Genomic DNA, 20,793 nt, shown 5'->3' with positions numbered 1-20,793 from the left:
GTCGAATCCCTGGGCAACACCTGCCTCCTTTACAGCGTTATATCCTTACTTGGGGCGAATGAATATGGGGCTCTCAGTGAAATTTGGTGATTCTCACGAACCAATGCAGTCACTATATTCGCTTGAGTTAAACAAAGTTTGCTGTTTTAGATATTAGGAGATCAACACAACTGACTTCAGTTGAACAAGCGCAAACGACCTGTTGGATAGATGAGGTATAGCACCACACCAATACAGTATTGCGTTAAATACACTGACATAATTTCAAAAGTTAGCGTTCACACTTCGGCCAATAAACCCATTTCCAGCTAGTTCAGATTCTGTTGTGCTCAAGCTGTATGTATGCTGATGGTCAGAATGTACTTGAAAAATTCCAGCACTGCGTAGCTCATCCAGCTTCACTGATGAGAGGTGCCCGCACTGGCGCCGGAAGAACAGAACGAAGGCACAATTCACAATTCTACTTGTAGCGTGATAACATCAGTATTTATGTCAGTCATAACCTGTAGAATTCTTTTTTGGGGACGCTCTTCGGGAAAAAATTTAACTTCATCTCCCAAGGTGGTGTTGACTTGCTTTCAGTGGACAAACTTTACAGGCGTGCGCAAGGGTTTCATGCAGAACGTACTGAGCTTAAGGTAGAGGTGAGCCGAAATATAAAAGCTGTATAGTTTCCAGGGGCGTCCATAAACATGCCGAAAAATCCTTTAGGGCGGATATGATCACTGACCTTAGGTAGTCGAAGCAGTTTACTGTGTAGTCGATTAACGAAGTGGTAACCATACTTTTCTTTGTGGGCATATGAAACGTCCTCGGTCTTTAACCCCTGATTCGGATCTATACTTTGCCCCAAACAAGCATAAACAGAGACGCATTTAGCATTATTCTCAGTTATTTGAAACCAAGCTTTGTTTATGCGTCACAGTCAACTGCTCCGCCGTGTAAAATTTACCTTTCAATTCGAAGATGGAGCCTTGATATACCCGGGAATCATTTGACTTCGTGCAAAGAACAATCGTGCACGGTGATGTTTTGCACACAGATTACCACTTTTCCAAAAACAGCAGCAGGAAAAGTTGACCTCAAATGCTGTGATCATTCTCAGGATATCATATATACGCCAATGGTAGAGCATAAGTGAATTGCAGGGTTTCAAGCATTCCTATCGATGTGATNCAGCTTTATAGAACGACTTCTACCAGAAAAACAGTGAGAGTGCTAAAGAAACATGAAAAATCAGAGGTGCAGACATGCCAACATACAGCTTTTGGTGTTACTGACCGACAGAATGGATTGCCTGACAAATGAGTAGTTTTTGACTGGGGATTAGAGACCATCTGAACTTAAGTGTTTGTATGTGTTCGTTCTGTGGACACATGTGTTCAACACTTTAAGTCAATTGATTCGATGATGGCCATAGAATACTGCGGGACTCGATTTGAACTTGCTTTCAGTACATCTGATGTCCCGTTTCAAGTACAAAAAGGTGACAGCCTGGTGATCGGTGTTGATGGCTCAGGTGTCGATGAAGCCTGAGGGTTCTGGGATATTAGTGCGATGAACTCATCCCCAAAATAGTCGATCAGTTGCCGCACAATGTAGAGACCTCTCCCAAGTTAATGTTAGAAGAGTTGATATAGGGAAATACGCATCGGTTGGTAAAGTCCAAACAAAGGTGATTCAGCTTTTGTCGGCGAGTGTGTTCTAGGACTGGTGCTGTGGAAAATTGACGTTATCAAGTACCATTCTTTTTATTTTAAAAGTAGCATTAAAAAGTTTTAAAGTAATCCCACCGGAAGAACTGCGTTCAAAAAAGAGGAAGAACATTTTATTGCACCCACTGAAATTGACTGGGATTCAATTCCGGAGAATTATCAAGGAATAAGGGGTTCCCCGAATAAATCCTGCTTGGAGGTAAATTTAACCATGGGCGGCACGTATAATTACAAATAAAACTTGTAAAAATGGAAGTTTAATATGAAAGCCGAAAACCAAACTAGATTGATGGTTGATTAAGTCCTAAAACTGCCTTTGTTTCCAAACTTACCGTTAACTAGAAATGGCCAAAATCAATTATAGGAAAGTTCCAAAGAGCATTTAATTAGGAAAAGCTGTTCAAATGAGTGGTAACAACACCAGTTGCGACAAATCTGGTCACTGGCTTGCTGAACTGAGAGATTGGGAATATTGAAACCGGACATAATGAAAGGGCACTAAATGCTTTATTGCAAGTGGATCAAAACAAATGGCTAAAAAATTGTCTTCCAATTGTCAGAAATCTTAGTTTTATGGAGAAAAACGAAACTATAAGGAAAAATTGATACACAGCATTGACCATATTCACTCTCCAGAATACCCCTTATGACCGTGTATCATCCAAATTTATCTGGCTAAGTTTATCTGGCTCATATCTTCGTAACTTTTGAATTTATTTCTACTATACGAATTTCAATATACGAAGCTAGAACGGCACTGAGAGGAATCGGCAAGGTTTCTTATCGAAATCCTAGTAATGTTTTCAAGTGAGAACAAATTGAACCTCATAGCATGAGGCTCACTGATGACATGTTGATGCTAACTTTCACACAGGTTTGTAAAATTATATTCGAAGTCAAGTGTAAATGTAGAGTAAGTCCGCAATGATCTCAAGATACAGCTGGAATCCAGGATCATCAGAAAGAAGACCAACAGGCGGATTTTCGATTGGCTACGTTACACCGTACACAGGAGATTTCCATCAGTAAAAGGAAACTCCTGGTTGGCTAAAGAGAACCAGTAAGTATTTCAGCCGGAATTGTGGAACAAAGAAAGAAGTTCATGCTTGCATACGTTTACTGAGAAAAACCAGAGATCAATGGGTGCGCAGAGCCTTTTAACTGAGCAGTGCAATCAATACTGTTCGGGAAAGTGACAAATCCAGACAAAAAACATTTTACTTACTAACGCTCGAGAAAAATTGAAATGCAATGTGATCAAAATTGCATAAATATAGCCCTTTTATGTACAAAAGTTCACGCAAACTGAATATGAGTGAATTACATTTCTGATCTGCCCAGCTTTGCAGGGAATTTTTCCCTCTGTGCCGTGTGTATTTTTGCGTGTGCAGGTGCATGTATTTGCATGCGTTTGTCATTAGTCAATGAATGAGTGGGCAACCGGGTGAGACAAAAAACTCAGTTGCCATGCAAAACTGTGTAAAAGTGAGAGTACAAGAGTAATAGCTTTTGCAGATAGAGGCTCGATAAATAAAAAAAAACATGCTACATTTTGCTGGAACATCTATCAAAATTGGGCGAATTCTTTTGCACAGTAATTTGTATTTGTAATTCGTAGTGGTTCTTCTTCGTAATCATCGAAGTTGCTTGTATCACCAGGACCTTTGCAAGGCGGAATGAAAGGAGCGGTGGCCTGAAAAGTAAACAGTGGACAGTAGTTAGGTGTTGTGGGGCTAACAATGCATAGTCAATGCTCCAAGAAACTTCATGTCTGTCAATTAATCTGGCCAAGTCTGTTTTCTTACGCTTTTGCCCGATAGAGCTTCGCTTGACTGAGCAAAGCACAGCCAAACTGTTTGAGGAACAACAGTGTTCTCGGAAATCCTCAGATGACAGTTTCTAAATTCCCTTTGTTCAGAGTTCTTTTCGTATAGTTGGAGTGTTCTAAATGAACGTAAGCAGTTCCCATTTGAGGAAAATACTATTTACCGATAGTTACAAAAACTAGCTAGTGTTCTGATATCTTGGTTCAATTGGATGATCGAGCGAATGAGTTGCCTAGGATCTAAATCAATGAATACCTATACAAAATAGCTGGCTGCCTGTAAAAGGCACTTATTCGTCTAGCATGACTATAGCCTTGCAAACGTTTGTCACAGTTGTAGGAAGATTATCAGTCTTATGCGTGAAATACGCGTTCAGCTTGAAGAATAAACAACCATATAGCACAGAATCTCAGTGATCTCCATTATAATGCAAAGGCGGTCCAAATGTCACCTAGAGTTTGGTGGAGAGCTGAATTGACAGGGGTTATTCGCCCCAGGCTTTATACATGCGTTAGAAAGATGACACATACTGAAGTTTCAGGAAAAATTAGTTTTCTCATTAACTACGGGAACATATAGCTTTGTAACGTCCCGGTTGGTGGTCCAAGTGACTCATCTGTGTCAGTACGACACCGGGAATAATATGAGTTGCTGGAACGAGTGTCTAGATCGAGCCTGTCGTAATCAGTTGCACAGTCATGTTGACACAATCTTCAGCACACAGTTTGTCTTGATATTTCAATGCACAGATAGTAAGTGAAGTTTCTTTGTCCCACAAAAACGTTTGTTGGTAGTCTCTGCAACAAAGGGAAGCCTGTGTGATGAATGATATACAAGCGAATAATACTAAGCTTTTGACTGCGATAAGCTTTGTGCAAACGGCTATTCCTCAAGCTGATGTTTATGTGAGGCACACAGTAACTCAACCTCTGGTGACTCGGCCGGCTTGACGACCCCCTAAAAAGTGAAGGAGTGATGATTGCATGTCTGCACATGTTGACAAATCGTCCCTACAAATTATTTAATGACAATAAATGCCCTGACGAACTGGTGTCTGGAACAAATCCACCAGCAATATCTGATCAACATAAAGCTTATTAATGAGGCGCAAGCGGTTTGCACGAAGCACTTGGTAGCGGTAATGAACTGAGGTAAGATAGACGAGCAAAAGAGCTGAGACCCTGTGAGAATCACCCAACCTGTTTGCACGAGCACAACAATCAGCATCAGCCACTAAAGTCTTCCGTCAGGTCCTTAAAATCTTAATACAATACTGCAACTTCCCTCAAAGGACTCAGTGTATCAATGGTTTCTGGGGTATGTCCATTTCCAACCTATTCAAATAGAAGTAGACAAACCTATGGTACACAACCATTCCGCTTTGTACAGGCACTGCCATTGCCTTGCGTGACAGTAGAACCAAGCATTTGTTTCGATATCCGAGCATACTCGGCTTATGCAACTCCATGGTATTTTCATGGTGGTTTACTGTTTGTACTGTGTGTAATTGCGGGTCGTTTTGTAAGGTGGCTGACTTTCGTAAGATCTGAAAGCTTTCCTCACATTTGCCAGGAGGCTGCTGCGATAGTTAACTTAAGACCGTCTTCCATTTCGGGCCCCATTGCTTCCGTGACCGTAGATATACAGGTTTAGGTTATACGTACCGGTCGTACCTGATCTGTCGTGCGCAACTAACTGTGATTACGATTGCGTGTGATTCCAGTTTACTCAGTTTGTTTCAAGATTCGATCTGACCATTGAATGCAAATGATCCCAAGGCCTTGTGAGTTAAACTTCTCAAAACTCCCACTACGCTACCTCTGTAGCAGTAAACAAAGCACACTGACTCCGCACATTAGAAATCTGGATTTTACTCGCAGACTATGCTTAATTCAGATGAGTTTATTTGAGCCACCGCATTCGGACTATGCCAATGTAATCGGAGCGCGCAGTTTAGTGGAGTCTTTTGGCAAAGCGCTGCCGAGTTAGCGGAAATCTTTCCACGATGTTTTACTGCAGACATTGTATATCAGTGGATGCAGTACAACAGGCAGGGGTCCGTTCACTTATATGCCAAAGCGATGTATGTAGCGGAGAATTTACCGACGGTTGCTCACTTAATTCAACGGTGGCCAGCAAGATGTTCCGTTTAATATATCATGTTGTGCTGGTTTTAAGGGACTGATTAGATAGCAATGTGTAAATTCAAACTTGTATGATGTTTGAGCACTACTCAGAAGTTCGCATAATACCATGAGCTGTATATACTCTTCGTCTAGCCCTTCGGAAAAAGGAGGAAGAGCCCCGTGACCACGTATGCTTTTGGGCGGATTTAAGACGGCTCCATATTTTCATAGCGCTACCATGACTGTAAAGTCACCTTCTCTACTTCAGTTAATAAATAGTCATGTCGAATAAGCGTGTAAACCAGTCTCCCTTAAGAACATGCGATAAACATGAGTGGTAATTTGTAACCACATGTTAACAGCAACAGTCACAGCGTGTGGTCAGCCATCAAGTTAACCTGACTTAAAACCTAGGTTTGATCAAACCTAAAGGCTAATGCAGCACAAGTCCAAATAATCATCAGGTAGTGGAGTATGGAGCCACGTGTGATGATTATGACCCACTATAGGTCCGGGTGAATACACCACGCTGCAAGGATGGTCGGGGTGTTTACATCAACGAGTAGTGTTTCTACATTTCAATCTATGTATTTACTTATTGAAACGGACTGACTGGTTTTGATCCTTAAACAATGCCTGATCTGGTGACTGTCTGCAGGAATGTAAGCAGTATTAGACAGCTAGGCAAAGGAATGAACACGTGCAGCCAGCATGCATTCAGTTACTGCAGCGTTGTTCATTGAAGTGATGCATTAAGCATCATGCATGATGACATCTTGGTGTGATTAAATTGTGCATTGACCGGACCTTCGCTGATCGTATCAATTAAGTTGATCACTGGTTTTGTGTGTCGCAAACTGAATTCCTGCACCCGGTCCTGCGTTGACGCCCTCTGATATCAAGACAGCTAGCAGAGTTCTACCCAGTATTGACGGACAAATCCGTAACGGCCGCTAAATTAATAAAATTTGCATCATTTAATAAGCTTTTTTAACATTTTAGGAAGAATATGGGCTACCTTAGGAGAAAATCAATGAGACGTTCCGGGGAAGAGATAACATTTAGATAAAATCAGCTCTTATTTTTCTTTGTTTGTTACTAGGGGTTGAAAATTCCCTTAACACCTAATGAAAATTGTGGTTAAATACCGCATAAGTCTTTTTTCGCACAACTTGATCACAAGGTGGATATATTAGTCTGAACTCTGCCCCTAAAGTACTAATCTTCTTCAGCATCACTATACTTACCGATTAAATTACAAAGCATGGTGTGCAGCTGCACATTAAAACTTCATACCATCCGCAATCATATATAATTTTTCCGTTGCATGTGCGTGTTGGAGACTGAAATCTGAATTCCTAATTGACAACACCGGTTCCAATTTGACTAAGCAAGTACAAATTGGTGAAAACATGCCAACTAGCCGAAAATGACAATTTTTCAGCAAAATTTCATCATCATCATCGACAGCATGGCATAAGTGTTCAACTCTGATGCTTCACTGCCGCACAACCATGATTTATTTGAAAGCCTTATTGTAAAGAAAAGAGAAAAGGTGGACGGGGAAGGGACTTAGTGCTGGCTTATCACAGTCATTTCGAGGTGCCTATACCTCCAGACACCCATTCAGACGATCTGGATGGAAACTGTCGACAAGAACGCCACTGACATGGGTTGGTAGCCATATCTTGTAGTGTCTCCAATCAGGCATAGTGAGGATCACGCGGTCCCCATCCTGGAAGGCGAGTAGCACCGACAGCACCCAAGCGTTTCGTGATCTCCTTCATACTGCTCTGCCAAGACAAGGGTTGGCCATCTCTCTGTTTACACCACCATGAATTGGGCATGGAAAACAGCACTCTCTTCGGCAAACGATTGTTGGGCATATGCAACACATGTTTAACCAACGCAGCTTCCGATGTTGGATACATTCTTCAATGGAAGTACTCGTTGCACAACCGAAAACGTGCTTTCTAACTGGCTCATTACGAATTCGCCGACACCAACCCACACGAACTACGGTTCTGAGACAACGATTGTCGAACACCTGAAGACGTCTCAGTTCCGCTGCTTAAGTTTAAAAATTAGCAGCAGACAGTGTTCCAGGAATGGATCAGGCTATTAGTTGAATGATTTTTCCATGGACTGGCTTGCGAGGTCTGAAAGCGCATACGCACAGGAATGGGCTGTCATTGCGCTGCTCAGTTTGGTGCCCTGTCTTGCGTTATCAGGTTTTTCGTTGTCTAAGAATTTTTATGTGCTAAGACTACTCCTTTTGACATAAATCTCAAGCGTTTATTTGTTTTTGTGCAAGCGATCTTTTCTACAAACATTATTGTAATTGATCATTCCAAATCTTTCGGTAATTGCGGTCGATCTAAAATTGGCCAAGTGTTTTGAGTTACTCACCCAAACACATAAATCACAGTCAAATGAAGACCATCAAGGTTTTTTACTGTGTCTTTTGCTGCGTGTACTTTTTGGCCACCTTCCTCTCCCGAAAACCGTTTACGTATCCTACATTTAACGTCTGAGAAACCAGATGGACTCAAATACAGTTGATTTAACACCATCATGATTCAATGGAAATGCTTCAAGTATGGAACGTCCGCTGAATGAATTTATCAATACAAGTATGTGTTACAAGCTTCAGAATTCCAATACTGAGCACTCAATCCGATGCCATGCAAGGAATGCGTACGATGATGTCGTAAAAAAGGCTTTTCAGTGTTCAGTAAAGAAGGGATCTTACCTCTTTGCGGTAGATAACAACCCAATTAATCGGAGTGAACCATCTGTGACACTTGATATCGTTAACACCATTTTTCAAATTTCCGAATCGCTTGGTTAGATCCGTTTGAAGCAGTTGTTTCAACAAGTTCTTTAGATCACTGCTGACGTGCCCCGGGAATCGGACCTATGAAAATCGTATGTGATCCGTATTAGCGTAAGATTTTACTGTAGATTTAGTAGGTTAGAACACTTTTAATTGTATACATATACGCCCAGGATACCTTCGGAAAACTTCGTCTCATAGATCAGACTTAACGTTACTTTAAACCTCGTTACATTTGGTGCGTTACGTAAAGCCGTTACTTGAAGCCTTTCAGATATGCATGCAGACATCAACGACATTGCTGCTCCGCATTGCTGACAGCATTCATGAGGACGAAACACTCATTTGGTTGAAATTTCCAAGCAACATCCCCGTTTTTATCCTCTGATGAAATTTCCTGCTTAGCTGGGAATTCGCCGAAGTTCTTGCAAGGACGAATTCCTGGTAAATTCATTAAAAATCGCGATTAACTAGCTGCAGCCGGTTCACTTCGTAAATACAGTCTACTACGAATTGGTTGAATAATCAAGCTTGTGCAGTGGGATCATTCAGAGAAAATTTCATAGCATTCATTTTCGAATCCACATGCGGAATAGAAATATGCCTAGTGAAACTCAACAAACTCTTTCAAATGTATTTAATGGCCCATAAGTTTGGCGCATGTGCTGTGTTGATGGTTCGCTTAGCGAAATATCCAGCAAAATATAGATTAATTCCCGTTTCCGATCGGTATACAGCACGTGCACGCTGTGCATATTTTGGTTTCCGTCCGTAGACCCTGGACAACCTACAACCGTTGCCATCGGGGTATTGGAAAATAATCGATTTGTCACGGCAAAAAAATAAGCGGAATGGCTGAGATTGGTTTTTAGAATGTACTTCTAGGCGTGCGCTGGCATTCCAGCCAACTGCGATGTTACCATTGAGGTGATGTTTACTTATCAAGGTATCTTCATATGACAACTAGACATATGGTTGATATAATGTTATTGTGAACCACTGGTATGTAAAGAATAATCGGTTGAGCAGTCACTTGATAGTTTTCTGACAATAGGTCATAGAGAAACGAACCACACCAGGATTCATATTCATCATCCGGAAGACGGATCACTGGTACAGGAAATTTTTCAGCCTCGTCTATAACTGATCTAGATGGTCTCGAAATTTGTAAAACTTGCATTCATGTCACTCTCGTTTCAAAAGCTCCCTCTCATCCTACAACATTATATCTTGCCGCGCCCATATAAGAAAGAAGGGAGCAGTATAAAATAACCAGAATGATTGCGTCGAAACACAAAAAGAACTGTTCCAACGACCTTGAGATGGATGTAACTCCAGCGCCACTTTCAAATGACACCAACTCGCTACTGTACTATCGTCAGCAAGGTGTGGTTTTTAGTTCAGTCAACGGAAGCTTCCTGCACAGGCGGATAGATAAACTTTGTTGAAACCACTGTTTACAGGCAACAACCCACGCAATAAAACTCAGCTCTGTGGCTGACAGTCATAACATAGTCGGCGAAATCAGCTGCGTCAAATTCACAGTCACCTGAATTTTCAAGGTCAGTAAATTATCTTATTTGTTTTCTTATCCTGCATCCAGATTTCTGTCCTGGACAAGATAAAGAGAAAAGTAAATATATTTTATCATTGCTTCGTGTAAGTCGTCACCCGAGTCAAGTACAGTGTACATTTTGAAATGATACCCCTCATTTCTGTGAGTGATCGAGTGGTGTGCGACGGATGGTGGCGGATTGTCACAGCGGATCTGCCAATTATCAAGTCACTCACCTGAATCTCACCTGAGTTCCTGAGGCAAAAAAATAGTTGTATAAAGATACTGCTCAATCTAAAGCCTTTCTTGTCCTTACACTCAAAATGAAGCCAGTAATGAACCCGTTCGCTCAATAGATGGAAAATGTAGGGTAGAAAATCTTTACGACAGGCAATTAAGCCACGTGACTCATTATGACTGGAGCCACTAGATGAGTCCTTACGACGAAAATAGAAGTCATGTAGCTGGAAGTTCTGAAAAAAAAACGCATTTCACACGATTCTACATTTTTTTAATTAAGACTCGGATAACGAAGGTCCACTAAAAGGAAGAGAGTATTTAGTAAAAAGCTTAAAAATATGAGCCATTGATTGGTGTTTCAAATGAGGTTTGTTTTCAACACACCTGGGTACTCAACTCAGACTTAATAAAGAGTTTCTCATACCGTCCAGTTCCTTTGACAGCAGCTAAAAAAGAGCCTTATTGCTTGCCTTTTTTACGGCGAAAGAGAGCTCTTGGGAGAATGTGGGACTCACCTTTCCGGCGACAATCTTCTCATAGATTTGAATTGGTTGATCAGCGAAAAATGGCGGGTATCCACAGGTCATTTCGTAAATTAGAATTCCTAATGCCCACCAGTCAACCGCTTTATTGTAACCCTGTAGAAATTAGACGTACAAATTGACTTGAAAATCTGAGAATTTCCGCAGCAAATCAAAGCACAAAATAAATTGTTATTGTCTCACTTTGCTAAGAATAATTTCGGGTGCCAGGTATTCTGGCGTTCCACACAACGTCCAAGTGCGCCCGCTTATTCGTTTTGCAAAACCAAGATCGGTAACCTGAATCAGAATAAGTAGAGTAATCAGAAGATGATGAGAGAAAATGTATGGTATCGATAGCTTCTGCTCAGTAGTTTGTTCTCATTACCTCCGAATATTGCATGCAACAAGAATGTATTCCGAAAAGACGTATGCAAGTAGTGCCTTTTATAAGATTTAATTTCCGATTTCGGGTGTGAGTACTATCATCAGACTTTGCGCGGAGACACCTCGTCAACTATTGGCAACAAGAAATTTTACTGGGAATTCAACTAGACTCTAAATTGAGTTCCATCCTTTTGGAACTGGAATAAAGCGCAATGGTAATATGAAAGTTATCTTATATCACCTTCAGCAAATTAGACATGGTCTTTTGTTGCTAGAGTGGTGATCCTCAGATGAGAACATTAATGAGCAGAGGCAAATATCAGTTAGTCTGTTTAATGTTGGTAATCGCATGTGAATTAAAGTCAACGTAATTTTGTTAGACGTTGAATGACTGGGGCATTTTTATATTTTACTTCCACCTCGCTTGAGTAGCATTGTCGGCTATACAAACAACACTGCTCACATACATGTATTTTCTCACCTGCGGACATTGACAATCATATTTCAAAAGTAATCAAAATCATTTCATTCCTCCACTTGATCAACGCGGCTAACAGTTTTGTTGTAAATGAGGTTTAATGAATTACGAAAAATCCTGACTTTCACATTTGCCTTCTGTATCTTACCACCGAAAAAGATTAGATAAGAAAATAACGTTACTTCAGGAAATGATGTTTCTCCCACTGAGTAGTTTGAGTTCATTCTGTATGCACGCATTCTACCAAAGTTCCTCATAATTGGTTGCAAAACCGCCCAAATGCTTGTGAGCAATCGCACAAATCCCACTTGACTTCAAACCCTCCCCCGGAACTAAATTGTCGCAGCACTCACAACCCAAAAAAGACCAAGGAAAATGTACCAATGGCACCCGAGGTGGAAGCATCCTGAAGCGGAAGTTTAACAAACCAAGCCCGATCGGAATTAATTTGAAACTCCTCTAATCCACCGGAGCTAGATTTCGACAGCCACACTGACCGACAAGTGCCGTTAATTGACACCCAACACTGATCTAGTGTGGTAATCTGGAGAGGACTTACTGATTGGTTCTCCGTCTGTCTTATTACCTGGCCCATTTGGTAGCCTTCTCACTTGGCCTGATGAAGCTTTTGTGTCATAAGCGAAACGCTGCCCAAATAAAGACAGTTGATTGTTTACCAAGCCATTCTGAAACAATCACACAATGTTGTAAATCACTTACTTTCAGATATCCAGCGCTATCAATCAGCAAGTTTTCAGGTTTCAAGTCTCGGTAGACAAGGTCGAACTTGGCCTGTGAAGCTTTTGTGTCATAAGCGAAACGCTGCCCAAATAAAGACAGTTGATTGTTTACCAAGCCATTCTGAAACAATCACACAATGTTGTAAATCACTTACTTTCAGATATCCAGCGCTATCAATCAGCAAGTTTTCAGGTTTCAAGTCTCGGTAGACAAGGTCGAAAGAATGGAGGTATTCAAAAGCAAGGACCACTTGGCTGGCATAAAAGCGAGCATCCTCTTCACTGGAGAAGAAAGAGAAGCACTGTCTTAGATACACAATTGAAACTTTGAGAGAAATACTGGCAAGTCGAGAAGGTTATTGGCTTGTTTAACCTCTGCACAGTGTGAAAAAGCAGCCACATTGCCAGTGAGGAAAAAATAGTCAAACAGAAGAAAAACCTCGCCAGAAATCTGAGAAAACATAATTAGTGAGAACCTAACATTTATCTATTCCATCCGTCATCCCCGGGATATGAATGTGTATGTTCTTGACCAGCTAACGAAGATAAAAAAAGTGCGAAAAAAGCGGAGTAGTTGGAATTCGGGGTTCTGACTCAATACATTTTTTGTCGTCTTTGTCTTGCAAATATTGACATTGGAGATGTTTGATTGCTCATTCGAGTGGTGTCTGATCGTCCAAGGATGACGAAATAATCTGTGACAAGCACATATCTTGCAATCGACAGTGATAGGTTTTGGCTTATAATCTGATCATCAGTTGATTGTGTCACACGAAATGTGGTGTGATCTCTGCAACACCGTGAGAATGCAATTAAACTGATAAGTGACGTGAACTACAGAAAGACGTCCACTTACAGCTGGCTAGCTCGTCTGAGACACGGTTAACTGGCCTATTTTCTTGTGCGGCCGCGGATGTAATAACTATGGTTTGGTGCTTGCAAATATGTGTTCTCCGACAGAAGCATCAAGGAATATATTAACTGAGGCTGTTGTAAGAGGGATCCTGGTAACAAGGAAATGTAAGAAAACAGTAGGAACCACTTATCAAGATGTGTCGATTGGAGAACTTACTTTCTCCCCATGATGGCGCTTGTAACAAGGCAACAAACCATCTACATGTTGCGTGGCTGCAAGCGTTTTACCTTGGGTTCAGGGGTTGCCTACTATGTAACATGGCCGAAGTATAGTTTTCTGCTATGACGGGTTCTAGGTAATACTGATTTATTTGGGAAAATGAAATGCTAATTATAACTATATCATCTGGACCTGCAGATATCTGTGATTCGCGGGCATTCCGAGCGATTAAATATTATAGTTATTCACCTGCGAGCAATATGACTACACGACTATTGCGAATCTGAGGCGAAATGTCATGTAGACAAGTTGTAGCGAGAGATGGAGTTGCTGTGTACAAACTATGACCCTAAAAATACGAATAACAATCGCTAATGCAACAGAAGTGAGCTTGTTCTTTCGGAGAATAGGGTGCCTTAATTTGCATTTCATTAGTGGCATTAGGGTGATGGGCTGAGACAGGACTGATTACGCTGCATCTTTCCGCCCCCTCCTTGTGAAGACTTTATATGCCCAGGTGTACGATCTGTGAACTGCTTCGCTGTTGACTAATGGCGCTTTCATCACAGGAGTAGACAAACCGATGGATACATACTAAGGTGATCTGAGGAGGGCCTATATTTTGGCTTTGATAAGATGGATGTTGTAGGTAACATCCAAGTGCTTTGCACGGAACGTTTTAGTAGGTAGTTTCTAGAAGTCGACTCACCGGTATCCCATTCATAACGATACATTTGAATGGGAGGCGGGGGAAATGTAATTTAGATTTTCCCTCTGTTTAAGAGAAAGGTTTCTGGCATGCGCGTTGTTAGGATGCGCGCTTTAAACCGTTCATTCCTTCCTCCTGAATGTTTGTTGAGTAGACCTTTACCGCTCCATCACACAAATAATACACTGGTTTCTTAAAGGCAACGGCTCACAAGGTTACTGAAAACTATTCGGCATCCCACGGCCGGTTTCGTCCTTCTTGGGGCTCATCAGGTAGGCGCAGTCCCCGAGTTTCCGTCAACCTTATGTTCTACTTGAACCCAAATTGCAATGTTCTCGAGAAATACACTCGTTTGCAAATCAATTTGGTTTTCACGAGAGACTCAACGGAATCTCTCGTTTATGATATTCTACAACTGAATGTGCTGCACGCAGGCCGCCTCATGTTTCTGTTGACACGATATTCGAGATATTGTAGTATATTTCCATGAAGGCAACTACTCACAAGGTTGCTGAAAGCTCTTTGACAGCACAGTGAATCGTAATTTCAACCAGTTAGGTAACAACTGGTACACTTACTAATCATTAGTCTGATAAAAATTAATGCGCAATGCCTGTCAGTTGTCTCCATCATGGTTTTCACTGATGTTTAAAACTAAAAATAGGTTGTTGCTTTGGTCACTTAGAGGGCTTGTGCCAATCGAGTGAATTCTGACGCAATCTGTGAACTTTAACTGTATATGTGATCCGGCTTTTCTTTAGTTGCTCCAAATGTAAGCATACACACGACGACATTATTTTTTCCACCAAGTGACATTCTGACCAGAGCGAAACCATACACAACCCAAAAATGTCAACGTTTTTTTATAAATCACTCTAGAGATTGAGGCTACAAAAACCCCTAATCGATCGATCGTCCGCGTCACAAGGACATATGAATGCGACAAGAATTTACTAGTTAGAACTTTAAATGGCCGTTCAATATCCGTTCGTTCAACCAGAGACTTAACCTTTAAGAAAAACATTCCGCGTTCATTTGTTCATGCACATAAACCGGTAAACTTTTGGGTTGATCGCACCTAAAATATCGGATTTGGTCCGCAAAATGACATAAAATTCAACAAGACTGAATTTGTAGTTGTAGCATTTACGTTCAGTAATCTAAGGAAACAAAAACACTCTAGTGGTATGGGAAGTATAGCTTTAATATTTTTAAACGGGGAGAATTTAAATTCCCAGTGTTACAACCAAATCAGTTCATCTGAAAAGGCACTGTAACATAGATTTTCGGTGACCCACAAGGGGGTTTTGTTATAAGAGAGCAATACAAATTAATAGAAAAGCTTTGTCTCTCTGGTTTTGGTTCCTAGTTATGGAATTCTGAAGGAACGAAACAACTGAAGTAGCAAGTCAGTTCAAGTCAAGTCACATTTATCCAGAATCTTAGGCAGTTCTCCAAAAATGTTAGGAAGGTCTTGTGATTTGGAACCGCAATCTGCTCGTTACGGCTCATTATTGACTCTGTACGTGGTACGGTTGTTAATTACAGTGACGGCTATTACTTGTTTGTTAATGGAAAATTTTTGCAGCTTTACAGGTGTAGAGTATAGGTGAATTTGTGAGCGTCGGTAGCCCCGTTGCTGCCTCCATCGGTTCAACGGGTACGACTCATGGATCTTCTGCTCGTTTACTGAGAAACGTGCCCACCTGAACATACTGAACACTGGTGACAATTCCACACTCATGGCCTGACCGGTTTCACTTGCCATTTACCACACCGAAAGGTCATGCTTCTCTGTGCCTGCTTGGGCCAGCATGCCTTGTCCACTTGCAGGATGGACGTGTGGAAAAACTTCTGATCCGAACTGGTGGTAGGAGGAGGAAAATCACAACGGCATCATTCCCGTACGACTCATTCTAAATGGTCAACACCATACCACCTAGTTTTTAGTTGCTGTAAAGAACATGTACCCTACCTTAACTAGTGGAAGAACTTGAGCTTTTGCTTGTTTGTATAATCTGTACCAAAATGGTTAGACGAGTTGTTACAGTGAAACGTTCCGGTGAAAATTACATAGATACATGAAATAAGCTGTAGTAATCCTAACTTTCTTGTCACCACAGATAATCTTCCTAGAGGGTCTGTACAATCAAATTGTCTCCTGGGAGAATGACGCACGATCCGAATGAATCGTCATGGAACCAATTTGGTGTATGGTTCTGATGAGCACTAGCAGGCATTTTGGTAGTCTGTGTATGTGTTTGCTTGTCTGACGTGCCGCGATTCGTCGATTTCACCAGATCAGGCCAGTTGAGATTGTGATTAGTTTAATGAGCTGATGTCAGTCAGGATTGGACATTTACATGGGATATATCCACCTGTTTAGTTGCCAGATCAACCCTACTCAGATGGAATACAGATCGCTTCTATCCCTGGCATTGATACAAGTATTATGACACTGGTGGAATGTTCGAGTGTTTTTTTCCAATAGTCTTATCATCCGACAAGGAATGGGGTATGGTATGTTCAGCAATCCTTATTTGTAGACTGAAGATTTACCTGATATTCTGTGCAGGGCATTCCTACACGTAATATGTTGAAGTTTTATTCAGATTCTATAGTTCAGTTGACTGCTTTTATCTGAAGTGAGTTTAACCATGCCCAATGTCACCAATGACGTGCTGGTCGGGTTGAAGTGCAACTAATTTCGCAGCACAGATAGTTACTGTTCGCTTCTGGAAGTGGAGGATGTATTGCTGTCTTGCTTCTGATTTCGGTAGACTTTCATTCTCAAAGATAACGAAAGTTCCTTCTCGTCCATCTGTCACTTATTGTTGGTGAAAAGCATTCGCTATCAAATGGAGTGTATGATCCATTTGATGTCCGGTGGTAGGGACTGTTCAAACATCCGTAAAAATAAGCGACTTTCAGGCGTATATGTCTGACCATATCAGTGCGTGGGTTTTTCTTTGAAAACCTAAATGAAAATCTCAATTGGCATTCCAAGTTTGTCTAAGTTTACAGTTTAAATTACTCTACAAAAGTACGTCGAACTTGAAAACGGGTTTTGCACACTGCTGTGCTCGGACGATCCAGTACAGAAGGACGTTCTCGTTGTTCATCCCAGAATGCCTTTTCTATCCCACATTCGTAGAGATCTCAATGATTTGTTTGAAATTCCTTCTACGAGGCCCTTGAAAATTCCAGCTCTAGATGAATGATGACTCTACTAGAAATCAGGTCAAAATTACAGAAGGGGATGCCACATTGTTAGCGTCGTGCGATAAATTTCAAGTTTATGAAGATTTAGTCGGGTACAAATTAGTAAATCCGGGAAACAACTGCACTGGAAGGAAAATAGTATGTCTTTAGGGTAAGTTTTGGGATCTGTACGAACCGCTTAGTGCTCCTGCGCACAAACTATAAAAATTTGTAACAACCGCACATTCTCATGCATGCCGATTAGCAAATTCTTACCAGGGTTAGAAGATAATATTAGTTTCCCCAGCTTACACATCAAGGAACAGAAAGTGGTGCAGATAAAAAAAGCGCAACAGCTACTCACCTAAATTTTCCCACTCGACGAAGATAAGAGAACATTTCTCCTCCACTGACGAAATCCAGTACCATGTACAGATTGGTGTTGTCCTAAAATTCATTAGAATCACCATGGGAAATTGCATTAATGTGACGATGAGAAATGGGCGGATGTCCTTTAACTAGTTACCTGACTAGGTGCTGATAGATGGTCGTCTATTCACAGTCCATTAGAGCAATAAGAGACGAAGATAGCATAAACTACCAAGATCAGTGTAGGAAGGTTTAATTTTTCTTTTGTATGCTGAAGCTGCAAAAAAAAGAAACTGAAATTTGACTAAGTATTCATCCCAACAATTTTTTTGCTTGATAAATATGACATAATACCACTAGCTTCCTTAAATTATCATATTAATCTCTACGGAACGCGTAACGCAAAGTTCTTTAGCAGATGGAAATAACTTATTTTGGCCAGTCAGAGCAATGAATTGTAAATCGCAGAATGTGTAATCTATTGTACTTTACAGGCAGTTGATTTCGTGATTCAATCCCAACTGCCCAGCTAACGGATCGCTTGTTGGACACAGGAGAACTGATTAAATGTTTGGCCGATCTGTAGTTGTGGGATTGTGTTGCATACGACAGAGGCCTTAAAAAACTACGCAGTGTGTTACAACTTGTTTGATTAGTTTAGTTGAACTCAGTGGGGTACAAGAGGCGGTATGGGATGATTGAGCACTCTCTTCATCCGGATTCTGACTTGTAATTACGTAATATACTTCATGATTTCACTAGCATTAAGTGAAGGAACAGGTAATTTACATCCGTCGAGCGTATGAGCTACGATTTAAGCTCCGTAAAGAGTGGACTAGACGCCCAGATTTAGGCACATTTAGTGCTTCACATGTAGAATTTTCTAATCTTGTAATTTTGATTATTCTAAGGTCCACTGTAAGGTTTGATTTTAGGTAGCCACGTAATGACATCTAAATTATTAGTCATTATTTTTGCTGAGTTCTCACATTTGGAATGCTACAATCCAGCTTCACAGGTCTATTTTGACTACGGCGTCCTTTGTGAAGGTAATGTAGGATTGAGGCTGCCCACGGTTACTTCCGAAATCCCCAAGTAATATATGTTCGTAGTTCACAACATAACCTCCGTAGTTAACCGATATGTGCAAGTGATATATTTTGGTTTTTTGAATGCTTCCTTTGGTGTCAGATTAGTCTGAAAGACTCAGAAATAAGCTCAATTATATCTTCCCCTGAAGGATTTAGTGTAGAAAAATCCGCTCCTGCATGCGGTTTTTTGTACTTGCTCTGTTCGTGTTTTATGGTGTGTAAATTTATAGTCTGTCGGTTTTTTCACTCATCAAAAATCCGTATTTTAGGGGCACCTCCCCGAAGAACTTTACAGCCCACTCGACCAAAGCTAAACTGGAAAGTGCAGGAGATAAAAGATGTTCAAATGTTGCCTGCGGTTCTACCATATGCAGAACACCCAAAGATAGGGTTCTTACCTCCATGTGGAATTTGAGCAAACTTGATAAACAGTCCGATTATCCCAATTCGCCATTTTCATTTCGTTTTTGGAGCAATTGATCCTTAAGGTATATAATTTGCCAGTCTCTCGAAAGTGGCGAGCGCCCTGCAGCTTATCTTGACGGTTTGCTCGTACTACTAATTTGAGCTATTCATGTTAAAGATATTCGAGTGTGAAAATTTAAACGACAAAAACAAAAACAATTGTGTTCTCACAGCTTTTGTCTTTTCTTTTGCAATTAGGCTGCTTGAACAGGTAATTTATACAGTAACACAAAGACGGTCTTTGTGCTTGTCTGCTAATATTACCAGGCTTTATCAGGAGTTTCATTGGAGAAAATAATAAGGATACATTTGTCGGTCGGCTAGCTGAATGTGCGGTTTGCTTTTCTGAAAAATAATCCAAAATAAAGCCAACATATATAACTCTGCATGCTTTCTAACGGACTTTCTGAGGCTAAAGCGGAATACATCCCTCAAAAGTAAACTAATCCGTTCTGAGACGTGTCCCACTCACAAAAATGGTATGAGGCTATGGTGAGGTGTCACTGCCTATATTAAACAGACTAAATCCTTGCTGTTAGTATGTTCACTCGTCTGCAATCTTAGGTTACACTCAGTCCAATGCCGACTGATTTGATCCAATCACGAAGTTTAACCCTATGAATTCCGCTAAAACCGTAACCACCCCTCAAAACAAAATAACGGCAAATTCAGCAACATGAACTATCAGGATTTTCCTTATTAGGAGAATCCTGACTGTAGGTTTCTAAAACACATACTATTGTCCTCACCTTGAAACTATAGGCCATGCCGACAACAAAGGGGAAATTAATGGCCTGAAGAATTGTTTTCTCATTCATTGTGTGTTCAACTTGTTTGAGCTTTACCACCTGAAACAGGAACAGTATGCACAAAAAAGGGATTTATGAAATCTTTTCAACAGGTCAACTTATACACAACAATTACCTGTGCCTACAGAATCCATTGGATGTGGTTTATTAACGGTTGTCGTCAAAGTTAGTTTAAAAATGAATTTTTTTAATTATGTAGCAAAAGTTGCGCAGCTTCCTTGGATAAAGCCCAATTGTCGAATCCAAGTCATCCATTAAGACATAGAGTGAGCTTTCTGAATAAGAACTTAGCAAGTTATTACTTTGATAGCCCGGTGGCATGAAGAACCCGATTGGAGGTTAGTTTCGGGTGACCGAATGCTTCCGGTCGCTTCCCGGAAAAAGGTTGCCAGAAATGACAGACCTAATCAATCTCATCATCATCATTATCGACAGCATGACAAATGACAGACTCAATCTCATCATCATCATTATCGACAGCATGACATCAGCGTTCAACACCGATGCTCCACTGTCGTACAACCATGACTTACTTATTTGCTTTATTGTAAAGAAAAGAATAAAGGTGGATGGGGGAGGGACTTAGTGCTAGCTTAACACAATCATTCCGAGGTGCCTACACCTCCAGACATTCACTCAGACAATCTGGA

The 20,793-nt window shown here is 40.9% G+C and overlaps 1 protein-coding gene across 1 annotated transcript in view; it reads right to left on the bottom strand.

Annotated features, from left to right (window-relative positions):
* Positions 1–2,813: 2,813 nt before the first annotated feature.
* The window catches only part of T265_09755 (hypothetical protein), a gene marked incomplete at both ends in the record, with an annotated part of 54,998 nt that continues 37,018 nt past the window's right edge, over positions 2,814–20,793 (bottom strand). Inside the window, 7 exons of the mRNA XM_009175926.1 lie at positions 2,814–3,408; positions 8,420–8,584; positions 10,814–10,936; positions 11,024–11,119; positions 12,580–12,706; positions 17,774–17,856; positions 20,084–20,182. Of these exons, the coding sequence (XP_009174190.1) occupies positions 3,283–3,408; positions 8,420–8,584; positions 10,814–10,936; positions 11,024–11,119; positions 12,580–12,706; positions 17,774–17,856; positions 20,084–20,182 (819 nt within the window). The remainder of the gene's footprint in view (positions 3,409–8,419; positions 8,585–10,813; positions 10,937–11,023; positions 11,120–12,579; positions 12,707–17,773; positions 17,857–20,083; positions 20,183–20,793) is intronic.

Source organism: Opisthorchis viverrini (assembly GCF_000715545.1).
Source record: "Opisthorchis viverrini unplaced genomic scaffold opera_v5_299, whole genome shotgun sequence".
In the NCBI taxonomy this organism is placed as follows: Eukaryota; Metazoa; Platyhelminthes; class Trematoda; order Opisthorchiida; family Opisthorchiidae; genus Opisthorchis; species Opisthorchis viverrini.
The sequence above is the reverse complement of the archived record's forward strand: the minus strand, read 5'-3'. Positions and strand labels throughout refer to the sequence as shown.